The 24,351-nt window shown below is 39.6% G+C and overlaps 3 protein-coding genes across 3 annotated transcripts in view; 1 reads left to right on the top strand and 2 right to left on the bottom strand.

Moving 5' to 3' along the window:
* Positions 1-24,351, bottom strand: part of LOC145452069 (tyrosine--tRNA ligase, cytoplasmic-like) — a 539,006-nt gene that overhangs the window by 104,130 nt on the left and 410,525 nt on the right. The window lies entirely within an intron of this gene.
* On the bottom strand, positions 17,715-19,874 carry LOC145452404 (uncharacterized). The gene is made up of 4 exons (XM_080330595.1): positions 18,877-19,874; positions 18,653-18,817; positions 18,177-18,344; positions 17,715-18,079 (listed from the first exon to the last, which is right to left on the bottom strand). Exons 1-4 carry the CDS (start codon positions 18,988-18,990, stop codon positions 17,885-17,887), a joined length of 642 nt encoding a protein of 213 aa, XP_080186721.1. The 5' UTR covers positions 18,991-19,874; the 3' UTR covers positions 17,715-17,884.
* Positions 21,831-23,990, top strand: LOC145452403 (uncharacterized). The gene is made up of 4 exons (XM_080330594.1): positions 21,831-22,828; positions 22,888-23,052; positions 23,361-23,528; positions 23,626-23,990. Exons 1-4 carry the CDS (start codon positions 22,715-22,717, stop codon positions 23,818-23,820), a joined length of 642 nt encoding a protein of 213 aa, XP_080186720.1. The 5' UTR covers positions 21,831-22,714; the 3' UTR covers positions 23,821-23,990.

Below are 24,351 nucleotides of genomic sequence, written 5' to 3' on the forward strand. Positions count from 1 at the left end.
TCGCTGTACCTGCAGAATGTAAATCTGGGCAGATGAATCAAACACAGTTTGTTTCCAAATTTCACGGTCTCACTGAATATATTGTTCGTTTACCTATTTGTAAAACTGTAGGTATGGTCATGGAGTGTTCTTCACAGAAACAATATACAAATGCCTATTACCAATAGAAGCCAAGCGATATATCTCGTCATGTGACGTGTATTCGACTATTCCTTCATGCGTGTGACGCTATGGTATGGTCTGCAAGACTTCTCCCGATTTTCAGAAGCGACCAAGAGCGGCGTAGTGGTTGTCCATAATTTGGAATAGGTAACACTTATCAGCAGTATGCCCGAACTCTTGATTGGGTTACACTGCTCAAATGCTCTGATATCAGATCGATCCTTGTTAAATTCTAAAATATTCTATGTATAATTGTAGCACGTCAAATGTCTGCTAACTGCAAAATTGTAACGCGTCAGCTTTTATAATGTCATGATACATTTGTCCCCTTGCATGGTGTCTGTCCACAAAGGTGGCTGGAATAGAACCACATGGCGCTCAACAATAGAGACCGAGCTAGCGCAACGCGGGCTATCGCTCGAAGACGCCCACGACCGCCCACGCTGGAGGCTCTTAATAAGGACCCAAAACTGATTATCTTGATGTTCCTTTGTTTCCTGTTTTCTTTTGCCCTTTTATTTAATAGAAAGCCGATATATATATATCTCAATAGTTTGGCAAGTTATGCGATGTACAACAACAAAATCATTCAAATATTTAAAATTGTGATTTTTTTCCTGTCAGGAGTGATTAATACGATAGTTGGCCTACATCACATTTTCTCGATGTGCGTTGTAGCTATCCAGCTGTGATCACTCGTCCAAGATATTCCGCTATGTCTCGAATAAGAAACTACTTCTTGTTGTGATGTCTTGAGACTCTATATGAGTGTATGTAACACGTGTTAGAGACTTACTTTGATTATGATCGAGACTCTATAGCCTACCAGTGGTTCCCAACCTTTTTCGGTGTGAGGGCCAAATTTAGAATTTCAGGGTACGGTCGGGGCCGCACGAATACTAGGGCAATGAAACGGACCCAAATAGTCATCAAAATATGAAAATTGGTATATTGTTCCGATCAATCGCTCGACGTCATTAGCGATTGTTATGGTCATTGTGTTGCCGCACTTGCATTGTTCAGAACAATCGACCTTTGATGGCTATTTTCGAGTAGTTTTATTGCCCTGGCGAGATTTCAAAACTATACATGTACACTGTTTACTGCTACTTATCTGCTGCATTGGGTGTCCGTTGAGTGAATCAGCTATTCTCGCCTAAACGCGCGAAGCGCGAGAAATTTCTTTACTTCATGACTGAATCGGTCAATATGATCGGGAATTGCATATATTGCTATCAATTTTCATCCTGTCTCAGTTCACGTAATCTGATTTACCGGTAGAGCTGAGAGTGAGGTGTGTTTGAAAAGGTATAGGCCCCCTCAATAATAATTAAACATCTCCGGGGGTATACCCGTTGGCAGGAACGTAACAGCACTCCGTCAACCCCCGGGCTCCCATAGGGTGATAAACTGACCCAACATCACGTTGTTGGCTTTTGCCACGAAATTAAAGTTGCACTGTTTAGTGAGCCAGCGCGAGGCGCGAATATTTCGATAATTCATGATAAAATCGGTGAATAAGATCGGGAATTGCATGGTTGTCCTCTCGGCTCACCAGTGTTGGGATGACTCGAGTCACCTTTTTCGTATGACTTGACTTGACTCGAGTCACTTTGCTAAAGTGACTTGACTTGACTTGACTTGGCGTATCAAAAATGTGGATTGACTCGTGACTCGGAACAAAACTCACGAGTCAATTTCAAGTCATCAAGTAATCGGTGTCGATAAAAATCACTGTATCTTGCAGATGTTCGGATCGGTCGCGATGCGCTGGTGTAACCCATGAGAGCGACCAATCATTCAATGATTGTGCGTATTACTGAGCCGCTATTGTTCTCTCACAAATAAATTGACCACAAACGAAGTGATCGAAGCTTACAGCGTACGGTGTCGTAAACTAGCATAGTAAATTAATTTAATAGCAAATTGTCTATTTCTGTTCTCTGTTCTTACCAAAACCAAACCTCTTGTTTTATTGAAATTGAATTCGAATATAGTTTATATTACCGTCAACCATTAGCGGAGGCTCGAATTGTATCATATCAATTTGTAAATGGGTAATGTAATGCGTCTTATCAAGTCGTTTCTCCATTCTCTATTTTGACTGGTAACTATTAGGGATGGTGTGAACCTCTGGAAGGTTCAGGTTCGTGTGAACGCGAACCTTTTTGAAAGGTTCTGTGTGAACACGAACGTGAACCTCGTGACGTCATATTGCTAATTCCAACCCTACCTTCCAATGAAATGATAGCCAATATATTTATATCAATGTACACGATACCTAGCGAAGACTCGGTCCACACAATGCCACAATGCTGAAGTACATATCGGCGTTTTCAACGTCGCTAAATGTATCAATAGCGGTAATCAAAGGATATAATAGTTGCGGAAAATCAATACATTCGGTCGCTTTGCCAACAATTTCGACGAGGACATACCAAGGCCAGACCGGACAATGTGTTCAGAGTCTGAATATTGCTATATTGATATTGAGCAGAGTGTACAACGGGTTTTTACACTCGCTACCGATACCACAAACAACAACAAGTTATGCAGCAGTACATCCGTTCGATTTTTTTACATCAGAATACGATATCAATGTCATTGATTGGTTGAATAAGCATCATTCGCTGACTACGTATATCGCTTGTGATGTTGTGTGATTGCAGGTCAAGCTCACAGCAGAGAGTCACTAAATATTCACAGACGGAAAGCTGGTTATTCCGAGAAAATTTTTGCAACAAAGCAACTAAAACGTTTAAGGTTGTCGAGGTGCATGGTGCATGCTCGTTAAGCGTTGATTTATTATGCTGCCAGCACCATGCATGGAGTGACCCGCAGTTGAAATGCAATGAATTTGAGCCAAAGATCTTATAATAAAGTGAAAATTACAATTTACCAAAAGGTTCACAGTGCAGAACCTACCATGGTTCTGTTGTGAACGCGAACCTCTAAATTTCCGAGGTTCACACACAGAACGCGAACGTGAACCTCACGTTCACACCATCCCTAGTAACTATGAAATGAGGCTATGCAATTACTTACGTAGTTTAGCAGTTCTACGTATATGTGAGTGATACAGCGCCTTCTTGCGTGTATATTTAACTTTATATTCGTTCATCTGTTCAAAATCAACGACTACTCAATCTGTATTTCAGACAGCTAGCAAATTGCAATGACGTAATCATGCCTCATACTTCAAAAAGGCAACTTGACTTGAATTGTGACTTGACTCGTGACTTGACTTGACTTGACTCGACTTGACTCGAGTCACCTCCAAAAATCGAGTGACTTGACTTGACTCGAGTCACCTTCGAAAATCAATTGACTTGACTTGACTCGAGTCAAAACGTGCAATGACTCGAAATGACTCGTGACTCGAAGGTAGTGACTTGATCCCAACACTGCTGCTCACGTAATCAGATTTACCGGCTGAGCTGAGTGAGAGGTGTCTTTGAAACTGTAGACCCCGTAAGATTAAACATCTTCGGGCGGGCGGACCCCTTGGTATAACATCTTTACATGATTTTATTTCGTGACCCCCTGTATGCTATATCAAATGATGTAGGATTCCCAAACCTTCTAAACTGAAAGATCACGCGATTTCAGATTGGCATTTTTTCACTGGCATATATTTTTTTCCTGTGGGATGGTGTTTGTCTTGTGAGGTTCAGATTGCCAAGACAGGAACATTTGGCGCCAGTCATTTAGGCGCCTATATGGACAATTAAACCTATATGTATTTTGTATATATAACGAAGTTTTTGGTCAGCTTACAAGCAGTCCTTTACGGCCAAGGTTTTCTCGCTGCCGATCGTTCTGGCACACTTCTTGGAGTCGCAACGTACATGGCCTAAAGCTTTATATTTCTTGGTGCGTTATGGTGCGGTAATGGATAACGCCGATATGCCTATTTCTATACATCTTGCGTATTTTTTCATGGGGAAGAGTACCCAATAATAAAGATATGTGGCGAGTTGAAATCGCGCGCATAGCGCGAAAAATTTTTGAAAAAGTTGCATAAATTTTCAAAAAATACTCTATAATTTATGTTAATTCACGAAATAATTTCGAGCCCCCTTCGAGATCGGCCCGTCTCAATTGGGGAGTTTGGGTGCGGCAGATACGGCCCTGGCTACAGCAGTACCAATTATGCTGCTTTTAGCCGGCTAAGCATACGCATCTCGGCGTATTCAACCGTGAGTCACGTCTTGCACATCTAGTTATCATAGTGTTACCATACGTCCTCTTTCAAGAGGATTTGTCCTCTTTTTTTGAGATTTTGTCTTCTTTTTTGAAAATTTTGGTTGGATATAGGGCCAAATTCGACTGATATACATTAAGTCAGCACTGTAGGAACGCTACGGCGGCTATTTCGGGAGCTGGGTTGGAAAGTTGACCTTTTTTTCATCCACCTATTAATGTGAAAGAAAAACTGTATTTTCCGAGAGTTGAGCCGGCAAAAATTTACTATTTTTCAGGATTTTCCTCCGGTTTTGAAAGTTATCAATACCTATATATATATCTAAATCTACTGCTCCTTAAACTGGAAAGTTAGGGCACATGCATTGAAACAGCGATGACGTAACGTTAGCAGTCTACTCACAACTTTCCTGCATTTCTATAATGCAAAACTGCAGAGGCCAAGCCAAGCAAGAGAATCTTATAAATATGAATTTTTATTATTTTGTCATAAATCGATTTCCTAATATTTTTGGGAGGCCGCAAGAAGGCTATATGGGGGCCGCATGCGGCCCTCGGGGCTGCGGTTGGGAATCACTGCTCTATACGCTACTACTGTATAACGTTTGTTGTATTGAGTATATATATATCTGTTACGAAGAACTTCACCCAAGAGCATCAGGCTATCTCCGGATAAGTATTGTATAGCCGAGCACCAAGAAGATTGGTTAGCTATACTTTTATACAGATCACCAGAGACATTAAGCCGTTCATTGCTGCAGCGTGTAATGCTAGCCTACTAGATTCCATCAAATAAGGACTAGTTGGAAATACATTGAATACCCCTATTATTGAAGCTGCGGCCCGCGGCGTCACCTAAACACTAGTAATTTGGGTCACGAGCACATTTCAGTTTTAGACCCCTGTTCTATAGTGATGTCTATAGTGTTAGTGTTACCTCCATTATTCTACGAATAGTCATTATACGTAGGCTATTCATGTTATTACTTCAGAGCCTGCTGCGGGCCGAAGAAATTTGAAGTCCAGGGCCGCCGATCGGACACTAGGGGAAGGTGGGGCACAACGGATTCAGGGGCACAATAGTACATCGAGAATAAAAATCCGACAGCAAGAATATACATCGCTTCGGTGATTTAGTAGTGTCATATCAGCCATAATCCAGGTATAGTTTGATTTCGCCAGGGCCATTGTCTTTGTGAGAAAATGACGAGTTTCTTAACTTTTGTTAACCTGCGTGAATTTACATCGCTATACCTTTATATCAGGGATCGCCAACTCAAAACGGTAAGCGGGCCACTTTTCGCAAAGCCAGAGACCGCTGGCCGCATGACTTCCATATCGAGATAAAAATAGGCAACGCAGTTTAACAACCACGTTTTGATCACTCTACGTCAGTACAACGCTGCGCTCTCTAACGCGGGCGACAGGCATAGTTACCACAGAGGAAATAATATTTTATTGAATAAATTCGTTCTCTTGATAACTATGACCTGCGCACGATACCTGGCAAACTGACAACACTCTTCAGCTACTAAAGCAGGGGTGGCCAACCATTTTGCTCTATTCACGAGCGCATTTCAATTGCTACGGCCGCATTCCAGCACCTAGTCGTAATGAACTAATTGGAGGCCAGAGACCCACGTTAAACTGTCCATGTCCATTGACGGTGAACTCTGCACTAATCTATTTATTCATATTTATCGGCTTACTATGCGCACCGAAAGAGTAGTCATGTTATGCATAGCTACAGGGATTCCTTTTCCATTCACGCGAAGCGCGAAATTTTTTTCATGTTCATGACTAAATTTAGTCAGTAATGTTAGTATAGTTTCATATATTACTCACCTTTCTCATTTCATGTGATCAGATTCACCGGTAGAGTTGATGCAGGGGTTGATTGTTATTAGTCCCCTTTGTTTCATGCTGTTATTCCTTGACCTTCCGTCAGGATTGTCGGTATAGTGGAAAGATATTGGATTCGCCCAGACGTCGGCCTACGAAACAAATTTCCTTCGTAATGAGGAAACACGATTACAAATTGGTACTTCTTATTATGGGGCGCATCATTTTCCTCCACTGTTTTCATATGTAATTATGTAGGCCTACTGTGAGGCTCAGATTAGAAAATACACTGATATAGTAAAATCGAAAATATACTCTCTTGAAACCGCGCGCTACGCGAAGAAAAGTTCAAGAATAATAAGTCTAACCTCTCATTAATTAGGGAGTCAATTCGTAAATGCAATTTGCATATTGACGGCTGTCAACACATCCTAATCGAATAAAGTGTCGACGGCCGCATAATTTCCTTACATTGCCGCAGGATGGCCACACCTGGACTAAAGAATAGATATTGCGGTAAGCTAGACACGGTACTCGCTGGAAAACTATCTCTTCGTAAAGCTTGGTCTTTTGGTGAGCCCTAAGTCGTTTTCTAAGCGTCTCGGCCTTGGCAGTGGTGGGCCATTGCCAGAGGTGGTAAGTAACGAAGTACTTCTACTTTTTCGAAATACTCAAGTAGTTTTCCTCTACTTCTGGTACTTACTCAAGTAGATCTGATTTCCGCTACTTCTACTTCTACTTCGTAATATTTTGTGATCTACTTACTTACTTTTCGCTATTTTCAGTTTGTCAAGTAGAAGTAGTTCAATCTTCCAATCAGGAAGATAGCCTGAGGAATTTCGGGGCTGTTTTCACTGAGCATGAGCAATTGAGCATCAACATTTAATTTTCATAAAAGTTGAGTAAAGCCCAGAATTTTCGTCGCGCTTCGCGCGCAGTGGATACGGAGTTACCAAGTATCGATGAATTAATTTAGGTCGCGGGTTGGCGTGATTCCGTTCACACAGGGATATCTAGAACTAGATATCCCTGCGTTCATTCCACATTGTCGCCCTTCGCCCATATGAAATAATTCACCACGGTATACATGGCTCATCATATCGTTTGAAACTGATGTTTCTCAATCTATCATTTACTTGTCATATCGTAATCTAGCATGTCCATGGCACGTCCTTGCCTGGAAAAGTGGACATTGACTTTTTTGTTAGTTTTCGTGCTGTTTTAGCATATCGCCTTTGAAAATTTCTGGACTGAAGGCATGAAAAACGTGTTCCGCTTGTAGAAGTAGTATTTATGTTTAATTTTCAATTCCCAGTATCATATACTTTGAGTTATAATTAATATGAGTTCTTTCAATAATAATACTATCATTTTCATCCTATGATGTGGACGAATGCTTATGCTATCGAAAATTGGATACCTGCTGGTATGCATCAATATGAATCAAGCTCGTCACCTTTCGCATAGCTTAATTTGCACCTTTTTAAAATCCATGTGAACGGATTAGGATCGTTTTCAAGTACTTACTTGAGTACTTTTAAAGTCAGTAAATTTTACTTCCACTTCAAGTCGTTTTAGGTTGCTTATGGAAGAAGTACTTCTACTCGTACTTGAGTAGATTTTTTCGTCGCTACTTCTACTTCTACTTTAGTAGCTTTCTTGACTACTTTGACCACCTCTGGCCATTGCACGCCACGGCAATATGCCTATTCATATCAGAAAATTCTTCCTCCATGGAGTGATATTACCATCGCCAAATCCGTATCAGCTAGTGAGGAATAGTGATATTGGGCACTGCAGAATAGCTTACTTTGAACAACAACAACAATAATAATATGTTTAAACTTTAATAAACGTCTGCATTTCAAAATGCTTTACTAAGCGTTCTTCAGAAATTTCGTGTTTGTGACCCCTGCTTTAGATCGTGTGTTAGGTGGGTATATCTCGTTTGATGTTCTTGAAACGGGTGGGGCAGATTGGGACAGTGTGACTGGGGCACAATGGTCCAGTGATGTATAAAAGCAGATTTTACAAAACATATAAAATCAACAGAAGAGTGCGCAGAAGCAAGATCGTCACCAGCACTTCCTTAACCCTTTTAATGGGGTTGTTATTCATATCATTTAACACTGTTCACGAATATTCCCATAAACTCCTCCCCGTCGTTCGTTCGTGGCATCTATGGCATTGCAAAGAGGAGATCGCCCGCCTAGCGTATCGTGCCATTGAAAACAGTAAGCACATGAGGGCGCATATAGGCTTTTGGTCGATTAAATGCGAGAAAATAGTTTCATGTTAGGGGACATTTATGATACGACGTCGAGAGAACATTGATATCTGTTTCTCAGGTGTCGTCAATCAAGCGGCAGCAGTCTCATCTTTACAATGAGATATTAGGGAAGCGCCGTAATGAGCGAACGTCTAGCTAGTGAATCATCGCTTGTTTATAGCATGGAAAACTGAATCATTCAGTTTTCCGTGTTTGTACTCTGAACCAGTGATGTGCGGATATTGCTTTCTGAGAATCCAAATCCGTCCGACAGCTCAAGTCTCGGAGGAACTATCCGTCAGAATCCAAACATGTCAATCAAAAATTCATGCGAACCCAAATAGTGCCGTCCAAAATCCAAATATCGAATAACTTTTCCGAAGAATTCTGCTGAACTGCGAGTAGTTTTTAGGTTAGGGCTAGCTGATATATATTTGCTGGAACCTTTGACAGAACAATTCAGAGTGTCACCACTCACCAGTCTTATCAGAACGTGTTCAGTGTTGGTGATTGGTTGTCGAGCTGGCGACTTTTTTTTCTTTTGGCATGAAATCACGTCACGTCTGGTCAGAACTATCCAATAATATCCGAAACAAAATTAGCAATAGAATCCGAATTCGATCCAACAGTGTCAAAATTGCGCAAAATCCGGTCCGAATCCTTATTTCGAGTCCGTCCGATGCTCATCACTGCTGTAAACACGCGACAGTCGGCTGGTCGCGGCTGGATGGTTACGACTCGCATTCGTGATTGCGGCCAACGTTGAACGCGTAAAACCTCTGTTTAGTGTGTTTATCTAACTATACCAGTAGCTACTGACTTTCTTGCAGCATCCGGAAACAAATGTACTTATATTCCAAAGAATATAGATGAGAATATATTGATCATGGCCAGCCTTCTTGTTGATGCAGCCTAATTGTTGGCGGTTGGCGCAGCGTTACAGGCTTTGAACGCATGTTGTATAATCATTGTTCTTTCGAAATTCGATGACTCATTCACATGACTTTGGCATCAATTGAAGCCGAAAGTCGCTTCCTTCTCATAGAATTCAACAGAACACGTCTACAACAAACACGAACTGTCACATAGTTTCATGATGTCAGCATGCTTTTGCCAAAATAAGCCAAAACACTTTCAACAGACCGCCTCAAGTCAAAACATTGCTGAACGAGACTTATTCGACGTGTGCATATGCAATCGAACAACTCCCAGCTTTCTGTAGAAACTAAATTCACTTGTCTACGGCGCGCACAGACAGATGTACACATCGATGAACTGAGATGTTGCGTGAAAGCACTCGAGACCCAAAACAGACGTACGCGTATTTGCGGTCGAATTAATGTTGTAAAATAGTCAGTATTCGGAAGCTTCATGACTTATACCTACAAATTTGGTATGATATCTTTCATAAGATTACTGGCTTCCCATGAAAACCGGTTTCACTACTCTACAACATGTACAAACAGAGTTATTCATTGAAGACTCGGACAACTAGAAAATTTTCAGATTTTCCGAATTAGATTAGAATTAGAGCTACACATGTTTTTCCAAATTAGATTAGAACTAGAGCTACACAGCTTTTTCACAAATTAGATTAGAATTAGAATTGCTGAATTTGAAAAAACTTGGAAATTGAATGGAACTGGGATCGGAAATAAATACAGCAAAAATCAGCTCGTATCTATTCACAATGCATCCCCATAATCATGAGAATGGTTAACGTCTGTACAAGCTTGGCACGTTTTGTACTACCAGTATGGTCACCACAATCGCGGCCGGCGGTCTGAATTGTGATTTTGGAAGAAAGCGAAATAAATCATTTTGAAATGCTAAAGTTGATTTCAGTTTCAAATTATTGTTATTGTTTCAAAATAACCTATTCGCCCTTGCCCCACAACACCATTCCACACTAGCTGAAACGGCTTCGGCGATGGCAACAGCGTTTCTTCAACGAAGGGTAAGCTGATCTCAATAAGCATATTGCATGGACGTGCAATGGCCCAGACAGTGTAAAGATTGAGACGCTTAGAAAACGACATAGGACGTCCCCACAAGATCAGTCTTTAGGATGAGATAGTCTTTTCCGCTAGTAACATGTCTGGATCGCCCCAATATCGATCATTAGTCGCTGGAAAGCGTTGTCGGGTATCGTGCGCAGCAGCTCATAGTTCAAAATAAAATGAAGTTTAAGATCATGATATCTTTTGTTGTATTTGTACTTCGTTAATAAAATATTACATCTTTTTGGGTAACCATGAGCATTGTGCATGTTAGTCAGCTCGGCGTTGTACTACAACTTAAAGTTTTAAAAACTAGGATGTTGTTCGCAGCAGACTACAAGCTACTATGCTAGCAGGCTAATTATTATTCGTAGCAATAACTACTATGACTGTAAGGCAGTGGTTCCCAACCTTTTTCCACCCACGTACCATTTCGAGGTTATATGCAGTGCTCGCGTACCACCTACATAAGTTGCGCACGCCGAAGGCGGTCAAAAATGTTTCCAACGTGTTGAGCTGCCGAAGGCAGCGCAACGGAAAATAAACTGCCCATTTTAAGGCGCAGTATATATGATTTCTGTAGTGGATCCATTTGGAATTCCTGTGGTCAAACATTTCAAAATGGAAATTGGTTAGGTATGAATCCCAATGCTTTACAACTAGATCTCTTCCCAGAAGGCCGTCATTGGGTGGGATTGCCACTACCCTAGGGGTACCATATGTTTGTGGCTCAAATTCCGGACACCCTTTAGCGCCCCTAGCGGGGTTTACAATGAGATATGGACACATTGTCAGTCAATATGAAGTCACACTAGTAAAGCTTCGCCTATCGACTGTAAACAGGAGTGGATCAGTGGAACCTATAGGTTCTGAATTGAGCCATCTCTAATAATGTGAGATCTGATGATTGCTTGTGTCTGCGACAGATTTCTTGATGGGCCGGATGAAATCGCCTGGTGAACCGTATCCGGTCCGCCGTTCGTCTGTTTTTCATCCCTGCTACACAGTTAGGTCGGTGCGGTTACTTGGATGTGTGTTGTAGCCAGATCCGAAACAACATTTTCAGCCCTCTTCTGCCGAAAAAGCACTAATCTTGGGCCCAGCATCGGGTAATCGATGCAACCTCTTGAGGGCTTACTATCAGAGGTGGCCTCAACGAAGTAATTCTACGTTTTAAAGTACTTGACGTAGATTTGGCCTACTCGCACTACTTATTAAGTAGGTATGATTTTAGACTATTTCTACTTCTGCTCGACAGTTTTGAGTTTTTTAGTCAAAAACAAGCATCGAATACATAGCCTACCTACTTACTTACTTGTGAACAACCACTCCTACTTCAACACGAGTAAAACTTCCGGCGTTACTTCTACTTCTAGTTGAGTAACGACGGTGACTACTTTGAGCACCTCTGCTTTGAATGAATTCTGTCAATAATATTGGTTTTTCCATATATTACTATAAAATGCACCTTCGGTTCCACTTTATGGTCGCGACGTCATTTCCAATTTGAAAATGGTTCGTGGTCCACTCAAAACTTGATAGGCTGATTTTTTATTTCTAAAAAAGGTCAGCTTGCCCAGACTTACTCACGGCCTATTTTGGAAGCTGATAACGCCGAACATCTTCGCGATCCCCAGAATTAAGGCAAACGATCCCCAGGTTTAGAGCAATTGTCTTTAACTAATAAAGCATCGAAATACCCTCAACCAACTCTAGGAATATACCGTTATTTTATAATTGCGATTACAATTAGATTTATTTCAGTAAATGATGGTTATTTTAATTTATTTTCATTTAATTTTTGCGAGGGCAGTGCGTGGTCCCCATATTAATATGAATATACGTTGCACAGCGCGGAGAAAAATAATGTTGTTTAAATTGATCTACGAAAAGATTTTGAGCCTACTTCAAGCCTTCGAAATTCTGGACATTTAGGCATATTTTAAAATTTCCTCCCGGACGCAGTTTTTATAGTGAAATTCCGGACATGTCCGGGAAATTCCAGACGTATGGCAACCCTACCCGACCCACGACGACGACCTTACCACGACGACGACGGCTTCAAAAATTTCAGAATCAGCCCCACCTAAACCGATAACTCCCTTCGGCCGAACAAAAAAATCTACTCTCCACCTGGAAGACCTTTGCGTACCATTAGTGGTACGTGTACCACAGGTTGGGAACAGTAGTAGGGTTTGATCAAATTGGTACGCACCAATCCCAGAAAGCCACGTCGCCTTAATTGCCACGCCTACATTGCCACATCATCCGCCCATTGCCACACCTATAGGACACCCATTGCCACGTCACTTGCCGCACCTATATGACGCCCAGTGCCACATCATCAGCTGGCTCCATTGCAACATCATCTGCTACGTCATCAGTCACGCCCATTGCCACATCATTCGCCTATATAACGGCCATTGCCGTACGATCATGATTATGCGTACTGAGCTGTTTTTGAGAATAATCAGAGAACGCCACGTCATCCTAATTGCCACGCCCATTTTCATACCCTAAGGGTACATTCATCTGCTACGTCATCTGTGCCACATCATCAAGCGCCACGCCTATAGTGCCACATCATCCATCCATTGCTATATCATCGCTGCATTGATTGCCGCATCTTGATACTTTTCTCAGATATTGTATTATGTGTATTTAGGACTAATATCATCCATCCATATTTTTTAAACTTGATTTTATGTGTACAAGTTACGGTTTCTGCAGTTTCCACATTTTACGACTTATGATTGCCGCGTCAAAACTTACATTGGCACTTTACTCAGTCTCCTTGAAATAGCATTGTATAGTGTACGAGTTCATTTTATTTCGAAAAAAGAGCATATCAATGATATCGTTGATCGTTATTGCATCGATTCACTAGCTGAAATCCTCCAGATCGGTTGATGTTTCGAGGTACACCGCTTTGCTGCCGTCCGACACTGCGATCCGAGTTCTTGCGTTCGATCTGACCGTTTTGTTTGATGTAGCGATCACTGGCTTGTAGTATATACGATACGAGCGGAAGGTTGGGATTATGAACAACTACGCTAGGCGAATAGATGACGAATTCATCAGCTCGCAGTATAACCGCTACCTGTATAATGTTTGCATGTCGAGTATAAGGGTATTTAACTCGGCACTAAAATGCCAGCGGAATAGCCGCAGGGACCCGGTTCTCGTTGCTATAATTAAACGAACACCTTCGCTGCAGGTACGCGATCACCGACGTTATAATGATAGGGACAAATTAGCCGCATGAAAGCGAGTCTAATGAATATAACGACAGACAACAAGTTAGTTGAAAAGTAAAACTAATCGTGACCGATGCAAGACGACGTGAAACAACGCTTTCGCTCGATTCTTGTAGTGACCACAATTCATACGATTCAGTCCTTTTCATGTCACTAGAATAAGGGTGATTAAACCAACAGTGAAACGCCGCTTCACAATTGCAAGTTAGTGTAATGCAAATTTTACCCCTTCAAGGGTTATAAAAGTATGGACGGCAAAAGGTATAATTTTGGGTCGACATGGTGCCTTAGCTATCTATCAATAGGTATGTAATATTTGTTGAAATAGTTGCTATTGATCATAGACCAAGCTTGCTTTCAGAGCTGGAAACTAAACGCATATGAAAATTGGACATACATTATAGCAATACCCCACTAACCTATAGCCGGTTATATTACTCTATTGGTCAGAGATAACTCATCCGTCCATATTTTTAAACTCGATTTTATGTATACAAGTTACGGTCTCTGCAGCCTCCCCATTTTACGACTTATTCTCATTAGACGCAGGCAAGCAATTCATGATTTTATGTGAATTTCATCGATAGTGTTCGAGTTCTATGTGACATAAGTACAATTCCAACATCGGTATTTGCAATAAAGCCGAAAAATTAGAGTCGCACCTTTTCGCAATTTATGCACTTATTCGCGCAGACTTGGTCGCATTTGCTGTATCTGAAGTAGAGTTTCAGCGTCGTTATTCGCTATAAGCCGAGAAATGCACCTTCGCGCAATTTATATAGCCAAACGCATTAACTTTACTGTATCTGAAGTAGAATTTCAGCGTCGTTATTTGTTATAAGCCGAGAAATGTACCTTCGCGCAATTTTTACAGGTGGTCTCACACACTTTGCTGCGTCTGAATTAAAATTTCAGCGTCGTTGTTTGCTATAAGCCGGGAAATTAGAGTCGCTGCTTCGCACCATTTTACAGGCAGTCTCACACACTTTGCTGCATCTGAGATTCATACTAATACATGCATAATTTTTGCATGACGAGAATACGGGTAATACGGTCAATAAACGCCGGAGGCGAGTCATTTAAACCATGTTGCTAGATAATACCGCTTTCGGCTTCAACAAAGTTGCCCAGCAACAAAAAATAGAAGCCCTAATGATCATGCAGAGGAAAGTTCAATTATACATCGAATTTTTCGAATAGACTATCTACATTGTGTAGTTATGAAGTGAAATAGAACGGAGTTCACGCAAAAGTTGCTATTGATAATAGACCAAGCTTGCTTTCAGAGCCGGAAACTAAATGCATATGTAAATTTACCTAGGTTTTCCCCACACGCATCAAATGTAGGCCTACTCAAGTGTTTATGAGGTGGCGAATAGTTCGAAGGCTGTTGTCATGCAAGGACGTCACATAGAATTGTGGAGTTTTCTGTAAACTATAATCCAGTGATCTATTTTCAATCACTATATTTTTCATTAATCTAAACTAAGTACTGTTAGTAGGCAAACCCTAGGAAAGTATCCTCTGATAAAAGCAGGAGTAATTTGTTATCCGTGAAATAAATAGATGCTGCGCTATATGAGCGGTGCTGCGATGACTGACAAATACTTTGAATTAATGTATAGAAGTAGCGATTTCGAACTACGTAAAAAGTTAGTCCAGCTCACGCATTTTCCAGCTCTGCGATAATTTTGATCACTATGTTTTGATAATGACTTGCTTCCGAGAAAGAAATAACATTCATTATACGTTAGATGATACTTTTCCTTGATATTCTATCATGTATATTTAGGACTAATGCGACATCACTATGTGTACGACAGGTCTGATTTGAACACCCTAATTTTGCGTATCACACCACAAACTGCGCAAGCCTTCAAAGTTGATAAGTAAACTAGTATTTGCACTCCATCAGAATACTAAAGTAGCTTTTAGCGTATATGTACCTAATACTAAAGTGTTTATGATTTCAGATTGCTTCAACTTCATGACATTTTCAGTATTAACAGAAATATAGAACTAGAATACTAACTTTTGTTCGTAAATAGCTACTTCTACCTTAATTTAATGGATTTATCTGAGATCATTGCTTTACTTACTCTCTCCAAAATGTGCATTATACAAGTACGTCACCATCGAAACCCTCTTGCTATAACTATCTGGCAGTATAATTGCAGCAAATACTCGGGTACTAATTTTAAAGTAGCTTAGGTATCTAAATGAGCTCTGAGTCGCTGTTATCTCGCATCTGACCATGGTGTTAACACCGGTATTACCTTCGCTCACTGATGAAAAAGATGAAAGTTATTAAAGAAAGCAGATTAGTATGAAAACTCGTTAAATAGAAGTAAAAGTAGCCTAGAAACATAACTACTTACTGAAAAATCGTTGCGTAGAAGTGGGGTTAGTCTACGAACATAACCACTTACTTACTTTGAAATCTCAACTTGTACTTGTATTCGTACATTACCTTTACACGGCGTTTTTTAATGGATACTAATTTTATTAAAAATAAACAAAAAAAAGGGCGAAAAATTACATTTTATCCCGGAACGCATCAAGAAAAATCGTATAAATTTTGTAAAGTAGATAGAAGACTACACTATTCCGATGCACTAAAGACTCTTACACTCTGGATTTTGTTCGGAATTTACGCAAAACCGGTATTGCTCTGCGATAATTTTGATCACTGTGTTTGGATAATGACTTGCTTCCGAGAAAGAAATAACATTCATTATACGTTAGATGATACTTTCCTTGATATTCTATCATGTATATTTAGGACTAATGCGACATCACTATGTGTACGACAGGTCTGATTTAAACACACTAATTTTGCGTATCACACCACAAACTGCGCAATCCTTCAAAGTTGATAAGTAAACTCATAATGCAACAACTTTAAAACTAACGCGGCTCCACATCGACTTTTTGTGTGCATCTGTTTTGCGGGAGCGTATAGCACGTACCTATACATACTCAACTTTAATAGCGGAATTACCATGCTTAATATTGAATCCCAACTCTAAACTTGATACGTAGATGTAGGACATTATGGCAATGCACCATGCTAAATTTCATCACACATCTAATGAACATAGTCAATTTCAATAGCAGAATTACCGTGTTAAACATTGAATTCCCACCTTGAAAGTTGGTACGCGGTTATAGGACATTATAAAAATGCACCGTACCAAATCCCATCACACATTTCATGATAGAACAACTTTAAAACTAACGCGACTCTACATCGACTTTTTGCGTACATCTGTTTTGCGGGAGCGTATAGCACGTACCCATACATAGTCAACTTTAATAACGGAATTACCATGCTTAACATTGAATACCAACTCTAAACTTGATACGTAGTTGTAGAGCCTTATGGCAATGCACCGTGCTAAATTTCATCACACATCTAATGATGGAACACCTTTGAAACTATCGCAGTCGAATACCGACGTTTACGCATATCTGATTTTCGTGAACATAGCATATACCCATACATAGTCAATTTCAATAACAGAATTAGCATGCTAAACATTAAATTCTCACCTTGAACGTTAGTACGCAGTTGTAGGACATAATAACAATGCACCATACCAAATTTCGTCAGACATTTCATGATGTAACACCTTTAAAACCAACGCAGTTCTATACAGACTTTTGGGTAAATCTCTTTTTCCGTAGCGTAGCACGTACCTATACATAGTCAACTTTAATAACAGAATTACTATGTTAATATTCGACTCCCCACCTTGAGTTAGGGTTACCCAGAATACATTGCAGGTCAAATTTGATTCGATTACGAGCATTATAGCGACAGAGATTTACGATAGTGTAAAATGAGCTACCTTATGACATCAAATTTCGTCTTCTCTCCAAGTGGAAATATCATGTTCTATAATATTGTCCATACCGAACAAATATAAATTTGCCTGTGCTGTTGCTTTGCAAGAATACTTCGCTCACATAGTAACCAATTTCTGGTGGATTCCGAATCGATATAGACAGAAATGCGGAAAGTTACATTGGCATGTCTTAACTTCTACCAATATGTAGGCCTACCTACCTATAATCTTATCAGGCCGTAGCGCTCACGCAAAGCATTATCAAGTAAAGGAAAATCTCCTAATTCTCATCTAGATACATATTTATTCGGAAAATACCCCCTTACAGGGTGAGAACAGTTGTTTTCTCAAGGTCTTCATATCTTCCCCACTCAAGCGCGGTAAGACTAGTTTGACTTTGCGGCATTCAGGATTATATCTCACGAAGCTCTGAATGGAATTCACGTATTTCTCATCGATTCTCGTTCTATCGCTATCACTGAGGTCGATTGCCTTTAGCTGTTAATTGAATAATAGGAGATTTATATCAATTTAAAAATGCAGAAACGAACTACATCGCTATATCGGGATCTATGATTGAGCAGAAAGATCTTACCGTATCGCATCGTTTTCCCATCTCTTCGCTCAGATTCCTGATTTGCATGGAAAGCATCTTGCAATTACACAGAATAAATTCTTCCACACGGGAATTGCACAGGACTTTAGTTACTGTTTTGTAGCAGGATGAAATGCCGGGATTTCTACTTAAATCCAGCGAATGCAGCTAAAACATGGTGTGATGTTCAGATAGTTTACGAGACTACAAACGACTCGAAGGCCGTAATAGATTAGTCATAATATTATTTACCGACGGTTGAGCAATTTTTTTTGCGATTTCTACTCCTAATAGCAAAAACTTATTCAACACCGAAGAAGATAATGAAGCTCGTGATCAGAAACACTTTATTGATGATGAAAATTCTATCGAACAATGAAATGTCATGCTTCAATATGACTAAAACTCACATAAGCATTACACTGTGATTGAATATTTCAGTTAGAAAACAAAACAGACCTAGTTCAAATGATCACCTCATAAATTCCGAGACCATTATTTAACGAGATTAGTGAGTCTTCATCCAATTCGCAAGCTGAAAGTCGAACTGTTTTCGTGCAATGCTTTCTTACGAAGCATCCAATTTCTTTCAAACCCGCCGGTTCCATATCGGCATTGTAACTCAGATCAAGGCTTTCAACCTATAAATCCACCAATTTATATCAAAATGATCCACAAAACTATAGAAACGAGCGAGTACCCCGATATCAGCAAAACTTTCAAAAGCGCGAATTTCCTCGGGTGTAAGGTCACATCCTTTCATGATAAGAGTAACCGTCTTGTCTTTACAAAGTAAGGCAGGCAGCGCGATCATACACTCTTCATCCAGCTGATTTTAACTAATGTCAAGATATTGGAGCTAAAAAATATCGGAAACTGTAAATTTACGATCAGCAATGATCAGCCATAAAAAATTCAAACTTATAACAGAAAAAATGTTGTTTAGTCACTCACGTCATATTATAGGCTAAATATGCTAAGATTAAACTAGAATTTCCCTCATTCATCTCTACACAACCGCTCATACAGAATGTGATCATTAACAACTGTACCCAGCAATAATCGCGCAGACCTTAATGTTTTTGAGCTGCATAGCAATGAAATCTGTTGACTGCAAGCGCGAGTTCACAACTGACAAATATGTTAGATCGCTCGAAATAATAGTCCCGAGTTGCGTAAAGTTAATGTTCTCCCTGTAGCTGAGATCGAGGTTTTTCAATTTCACCTACGGAAATGAGGTATTAGGAAATATCACTTCGAGAGGTTCTATACTAGATTAGCGCCTAGCTTTTTCCATCACCAATACCTGATGGTGCTGGATAAGTTTACTCAAAATAATCAGAAAATCTTCGGATCCACCACTTTCTTGCAGATTGAGCTCTGTCGAAGCACACTGCTTCATCAGCTCGCAGATTAATGGGATGAGTTTTTCAATGTCGTTGTGTGCTGTAACGCTGAGTTTTCTTATTTCGACCTGAACGAGCGCAAAACTTAACGCATAAAACGCTAAATGATCTATGAACAGCCTAACACTGATCAACTCTGACTATAGTCTATCTAGTAAGGCTATCGAGACTAATGCCTATACCAGTAGCAAATGAGCATTATTCGCTGCGATACCACCAATTCGCGCCTTAACACATTAGTAATACAGAACAATGCGATAACGATAAAGCTGTATCTCAATATTTTACGGATAAGATATACTGAAATAGAACGTGAATTTATAATGATCAATGACTACGAGCGGAATGTGCGAAGGCGTATACCCCAGATTCAAATCCGCGAATTTTATCCAATAGAATCTTGAGGAGGTTTTCATTGAGATGACATTGACGAAATTCTAACTCATACACGTGAGATTGGCGAATAAGAGAATTCGCGATATTAATTATGTCCAATTCAGTCATAGTTTGGTGATAGAGCCCATAAGGAATTTTCACTTCATCATGTTCCGTAAGTACTAATTCATGGTACATCCTCTTTTCAGCTTGATGATGTAGATTATCCTAAAATTATTTACTTTTATAACTCTATATTCTATGATGTAAAAGTAGTATCATAAACGCTATCGGATGATATTCAACGTCGAGCAATTCTTCTCGAATATAAGTACAAGTAGCGATTTAAAGGTGCGTAAGTAAATGTTTGTAGACTATCTCCACCTCTAGCGTTCAGAGACGATGAGTAGAGAAGTACTGAGTACTCAAGTAGGTTTTCCCTACATACAGAAAATACTGGAATGTTGGTGATATAGGATCGTTTCTACTTCAAGACTGTTTCAGTATTAAACAAAAAATAGACCCCTGAATACTAACTTTTTACTTATGCAATAGCGATTACAAAGTATTACTTACCCTCTACTCAAGAGGTTTTTCAGGTGGAACTACCTACTTTTAGGACTGTGTATGTCAAAGTAGTTTGAGCTTACGTTTATATCACCTTGACAAGTGACATTATCACACATGAAAATGATATTATCGCGTAATACCAGAAGTTAACACACGTTAATGTGTTTCGGAATTCACTAGAAATTGAATACTAAGAGAAGTATATCCTTGTGTACACAATAGCGGAGAGAATATTTAAAATGTAGTAAGCAGACCGATGGGTATTCATTGAGTTGTATAAGCATAAAAAACATTCCCGCGCGCTCCTAAACCCAACCCTGCCTAACCCTACCACCTAATCCTAAGACGCGCGCGGGAATGTTTTTTATGCTTATACAACTCAATGAATACCCATCGGTCTGCTTACTACATTTTAAATATTCTCTCCGCTATTGTGTACACAAGGATATACTTCTCTTAGTAACCAATTTCTAGTGAATTCCGAAACACATTAACGTGTGTTAACTTCTGGTATTACGCGATAATATCATTTTCATGTGTGATAATGTCACTTGTCAAGGTGATATAAACGTAAGCTCAAACTACTTTGACATACACAGTCCTAAAAGTAGGTAGTTCCACCTGAAAAACCTCTTGAGTAGAGGGTAAGTAATACTTTGTAATCGCTATTGCATAAGTAAAAAGTTAGTATTCAGGGGTCTATTTTTTGTTTAATACTGAAACAGTCTTGAAGTAGAAACGATCCTATATCACCAACATTCCAGTATTTTCTGTATGTAGGGAAAACCTACTTGAGTACTCAGTACTTCTCTACTCATCGTCTCTGAACGCTAGAGGTGGAGATAGTCTACAAACATTTACTTACGCACCTTTAAATCGCTACTTGTACTTATATTCGAGAAGAATTGCTCGACGTTGAATATCATCCGATAGCGTTTATGATACTACTTTTACATCATAGAATATAGAGTTATAAAAGTAAATAATTTTAGGATAATCTACATCATCAAGCTGAAAAGAGGATGTACCATGAATTAGTACTTACGGAACATGATGAAGTGAAAATTCCTTATGGGCTCTATCACCAAACTATGACTGAATTGGACATAATTAATATCGCGAATTCTCTTATTCGCCAATCTCACGTGTATGAGTTAGAATTTCGTCAATGTCATCTCAATGAAAACCTCCTCAAGATTCTATTGGATAAAATTCGCGGATTTGAATCTGGGGTATACGCCTTCGCACATTCCGCTCGTAGTCATTGATCATTATAAATTCACGTTCTATTTCAGTATATCTTATCCGTAAAATATTGAGATACAGCTTTATCGTTATCGCATTGTTCTGTATTACTAATGTGTTAAGGCGCGAATTGGTGGTATCGCAGCGAATAATGCTCATTTGCTACTGGTATAGGCATTAGTCTCGATAGCCTTACTAGATAGACTATAGTCAGAGTTGATCAGTGTTAGGCTGTTCATAGATCATTTAGCGTTTTATGCGTTAAGTTTTGCGCTCGTTCAGGTCGAAATAAGAAAACTCAGCGTTACAGCACACAACGACATTGAAAAACTCATCCCATTAATCTGCGAGCTGATGAAGCAGTGTGCTTCGACAGAGCTCAATCTGCAAGAAAGTGGTGGATCCGAAGATTTTCTGATTATTTTGAGTAAACTTATCCAGCACCATCAGGTATTGGTGATGGAAAAAGCTAGGCGCTAATCTAGTATAGAACCTCTCGAAGTGATATTTCCTAATACCTCATTTCCGTAGGTGAAATTGAAAAACCTCGATCTCAGCTACAGGGAGAACATTAACTTTACGCAACTCGGGACTATTATTTCGAGCGATCTAACATATTTGTCAGTTGTGAACTCGCGCTTGCAGTCAACAGATTTCATTGCTATGCAGCTCAAAAACATTAAGGTCTGCGCGATTATTGCTGGGTACAGTTGTTAATGATCACATTCTGTATGAGCGGTTGTGTAGAGATGAATGAGGGAAATTCTAGTTTAATCTTAGCATATTTAGCCTATAATATGACGTGAGTGACTAAACAACATTTTTTCTGTTATAAGTTTGAATTTTTTATGGCTGATCATTGCTGATCGTAAATTTACAGTTTCCGATATTTTTTAGCTCCAATATCTTGACATTAGTTAAAATCAGCTGGATGAAGAGTGTATGATCGCGCTGCCTGCCTTACTTTGTAAAGACAAGACGGTTACTCTTATCATGAAAGGATGTGACCTTACACCCGAGGAAATTCGCGCTTTTGAAAGTTTTGCTGATATCGGGGTACTCGCTCGTTTCTATAGTTTTGTGGATCATTTTGATATAAATTGGTGGATTTATAGGTTGAAAGCCTTGATCTGAGTTACAATGCCGATATGGAACCGGCGGGTTTGAAAGAAATTGGATGCTTCGTAAGAAAGCATTGCACGAAAACAGTTCGACTTTCAGCTTGCGAATTGGATGAAGACTCACTAATCTCGTTAAATAATGGTCTCGGAATTTATGAGGTGATCATTTGAACTAGGTCTGTTTTGTTTTCTAACTGAAATATTCAATCACAGTGTAATGCTTATGTGAGTTTTAGTCATATTGAAGCATGACATTTCATTGTTCGATAGAATTTTCATCATCAATAAAGTGTTTCTGATCACGAGCTTCATTATCTTCTTCGGTGTTGAATAAGTTTTTGCTATTAGGAGTAGAAATCGCAAAAAAAATTGCTCAACCGTCGGTAAATAATATTATGACTAATCTATTACGGCCTTCGAGTCGTTTGTAGTCTCGTAAACTATCTGAACATCACACCATGTTTTAGCTGCATTCGCTGGATTTAAGTAGAAATCCCGGCATTTCATCCTGCTACAAAACAGTAACTAAAGTCCTGTGCAATTCCCGTGTGGAAGAATTTATTCTGTGTAATTGCAAGATGCTTTCCATGCAAATCAGGAATCTGAGCGAAGAGATGGGAAAACGATGCGATACGGTAAGATCTTTCTGCTCAATCATAGATCCCGATATAGCGATGTAGTTCGTTTCTGCATTTTTAAATTGATATAAATCTCCTATTATTCAATTAACAGCTAAAGGCAATCGACCTCAGTGATAGCGATAGAACGAGAATCGATGAGAAATACGTGAATTCCATTCAGAGCTTCGTGAGATATAATCCTGAATGCCGCAAAGTCAAACTAGTCTTACCGCGCTTGAGTGGGGAAGATATGAAGACCTTGAGAAAACAACTGTTCTCACCCTGTAAGGGGGTATTTTCCGAATAAATATGTATCTAGATGAGAATTAGGAGATTTTCCTTTACTTGATAATGCTTTGCGTGAGCGCTACGGCCTGATAAGATTATAGGTAGGTAGGCCTACATATTGGTAGAAGTTAAGACATGCCAATGTAACTTTCCGCATTTCTGTCTATATCGATTCGGAATCCACCAGAAATTGGTTACTATGTGAGCGAAGTATTCTTGCAAAGCAACAGCACAGGCAAATTTATATTTGTTCGGTATGGACAATATTATAGAACATGATATTTCCACTTGGAGAGAAGACGAAATTTGATGTCATAAGGTAGCTCATTTTACACTATCGTAAATCTCTGTCGCTATAATGCTCGTAATCGAATCAAATTTGACCTGCAATGTATTCTGGGTAACCCTAACTCAAGGTGGGGAGTCGAATATTAACATAGTAATTCTGTTATTAAAGTTGACTATGTATAGGTACGTGCTACGCTACGGAAAAAGAGATTTACCCAAAAGTCTGTATAGAACTGCGTTGGTTTTAAAGGTGTTACATCAT

This window comes from Botryllus schlosseri, chromosome 12 (genome assembly GCF_051294905.1).
Source record: "Botryllus schlosseri isolate E-star chromosome 12, Bs_hap1, whole genome shotgun sequence".
NCBI lineage: Eukaryota > Metazoa > Chordata > Ascidiacea > Stolidobranchia > Styelidae > Botryllus > Botryllus schlosseri.

Excerpts from the sequence above, each read along its gene's own strand:
- LOC145452404 (XM_080330595.1), bottom strand. The coding sequence starts at position 18,990 with ATGATCGCGCTGCCTGCCTTACTTTGTAAAGACAAGACGGTTACTCTT. Across the intron at positions 18,345-18,652 it reads ATGGTCTCGGAATTTATGAG|CTGCATTCGCTGGATTTAAG; the intron begins GTGATCATTTGA and ends ACCATGTTTTAG. Across the intron at positions 18,080-18,176 it reads TGGGAAAACGATGCGATACG|CTAAAGGCAATCGACCTCAG; the intron begins GTAAGATCTTTC and ends TTCAATTAACAG.
- LOC145452403 (XM_080330594.1), top strand. The coding sequence starts at position 22,715 with ATGATCGCGCTGCCTGCCTTACTTTGTAAAGACAAGACGGTTACTCTT. Across the intron at positions 22,829-22,887 it reads AAAGTTTTGCTGATATCGGG|GTTGAAAGCCTTGATCTGAG; the intron begins GTACTCGCTCGT and ends GTGGATTTATAG. Across the intron at positions 23,529-23,625 it reads TGGGAAAACGATGCGATACG|CTAAAGGCAATCGACCTCAG; the intron begins GTAAGATCTTTC and ends TTCAATTAACAG.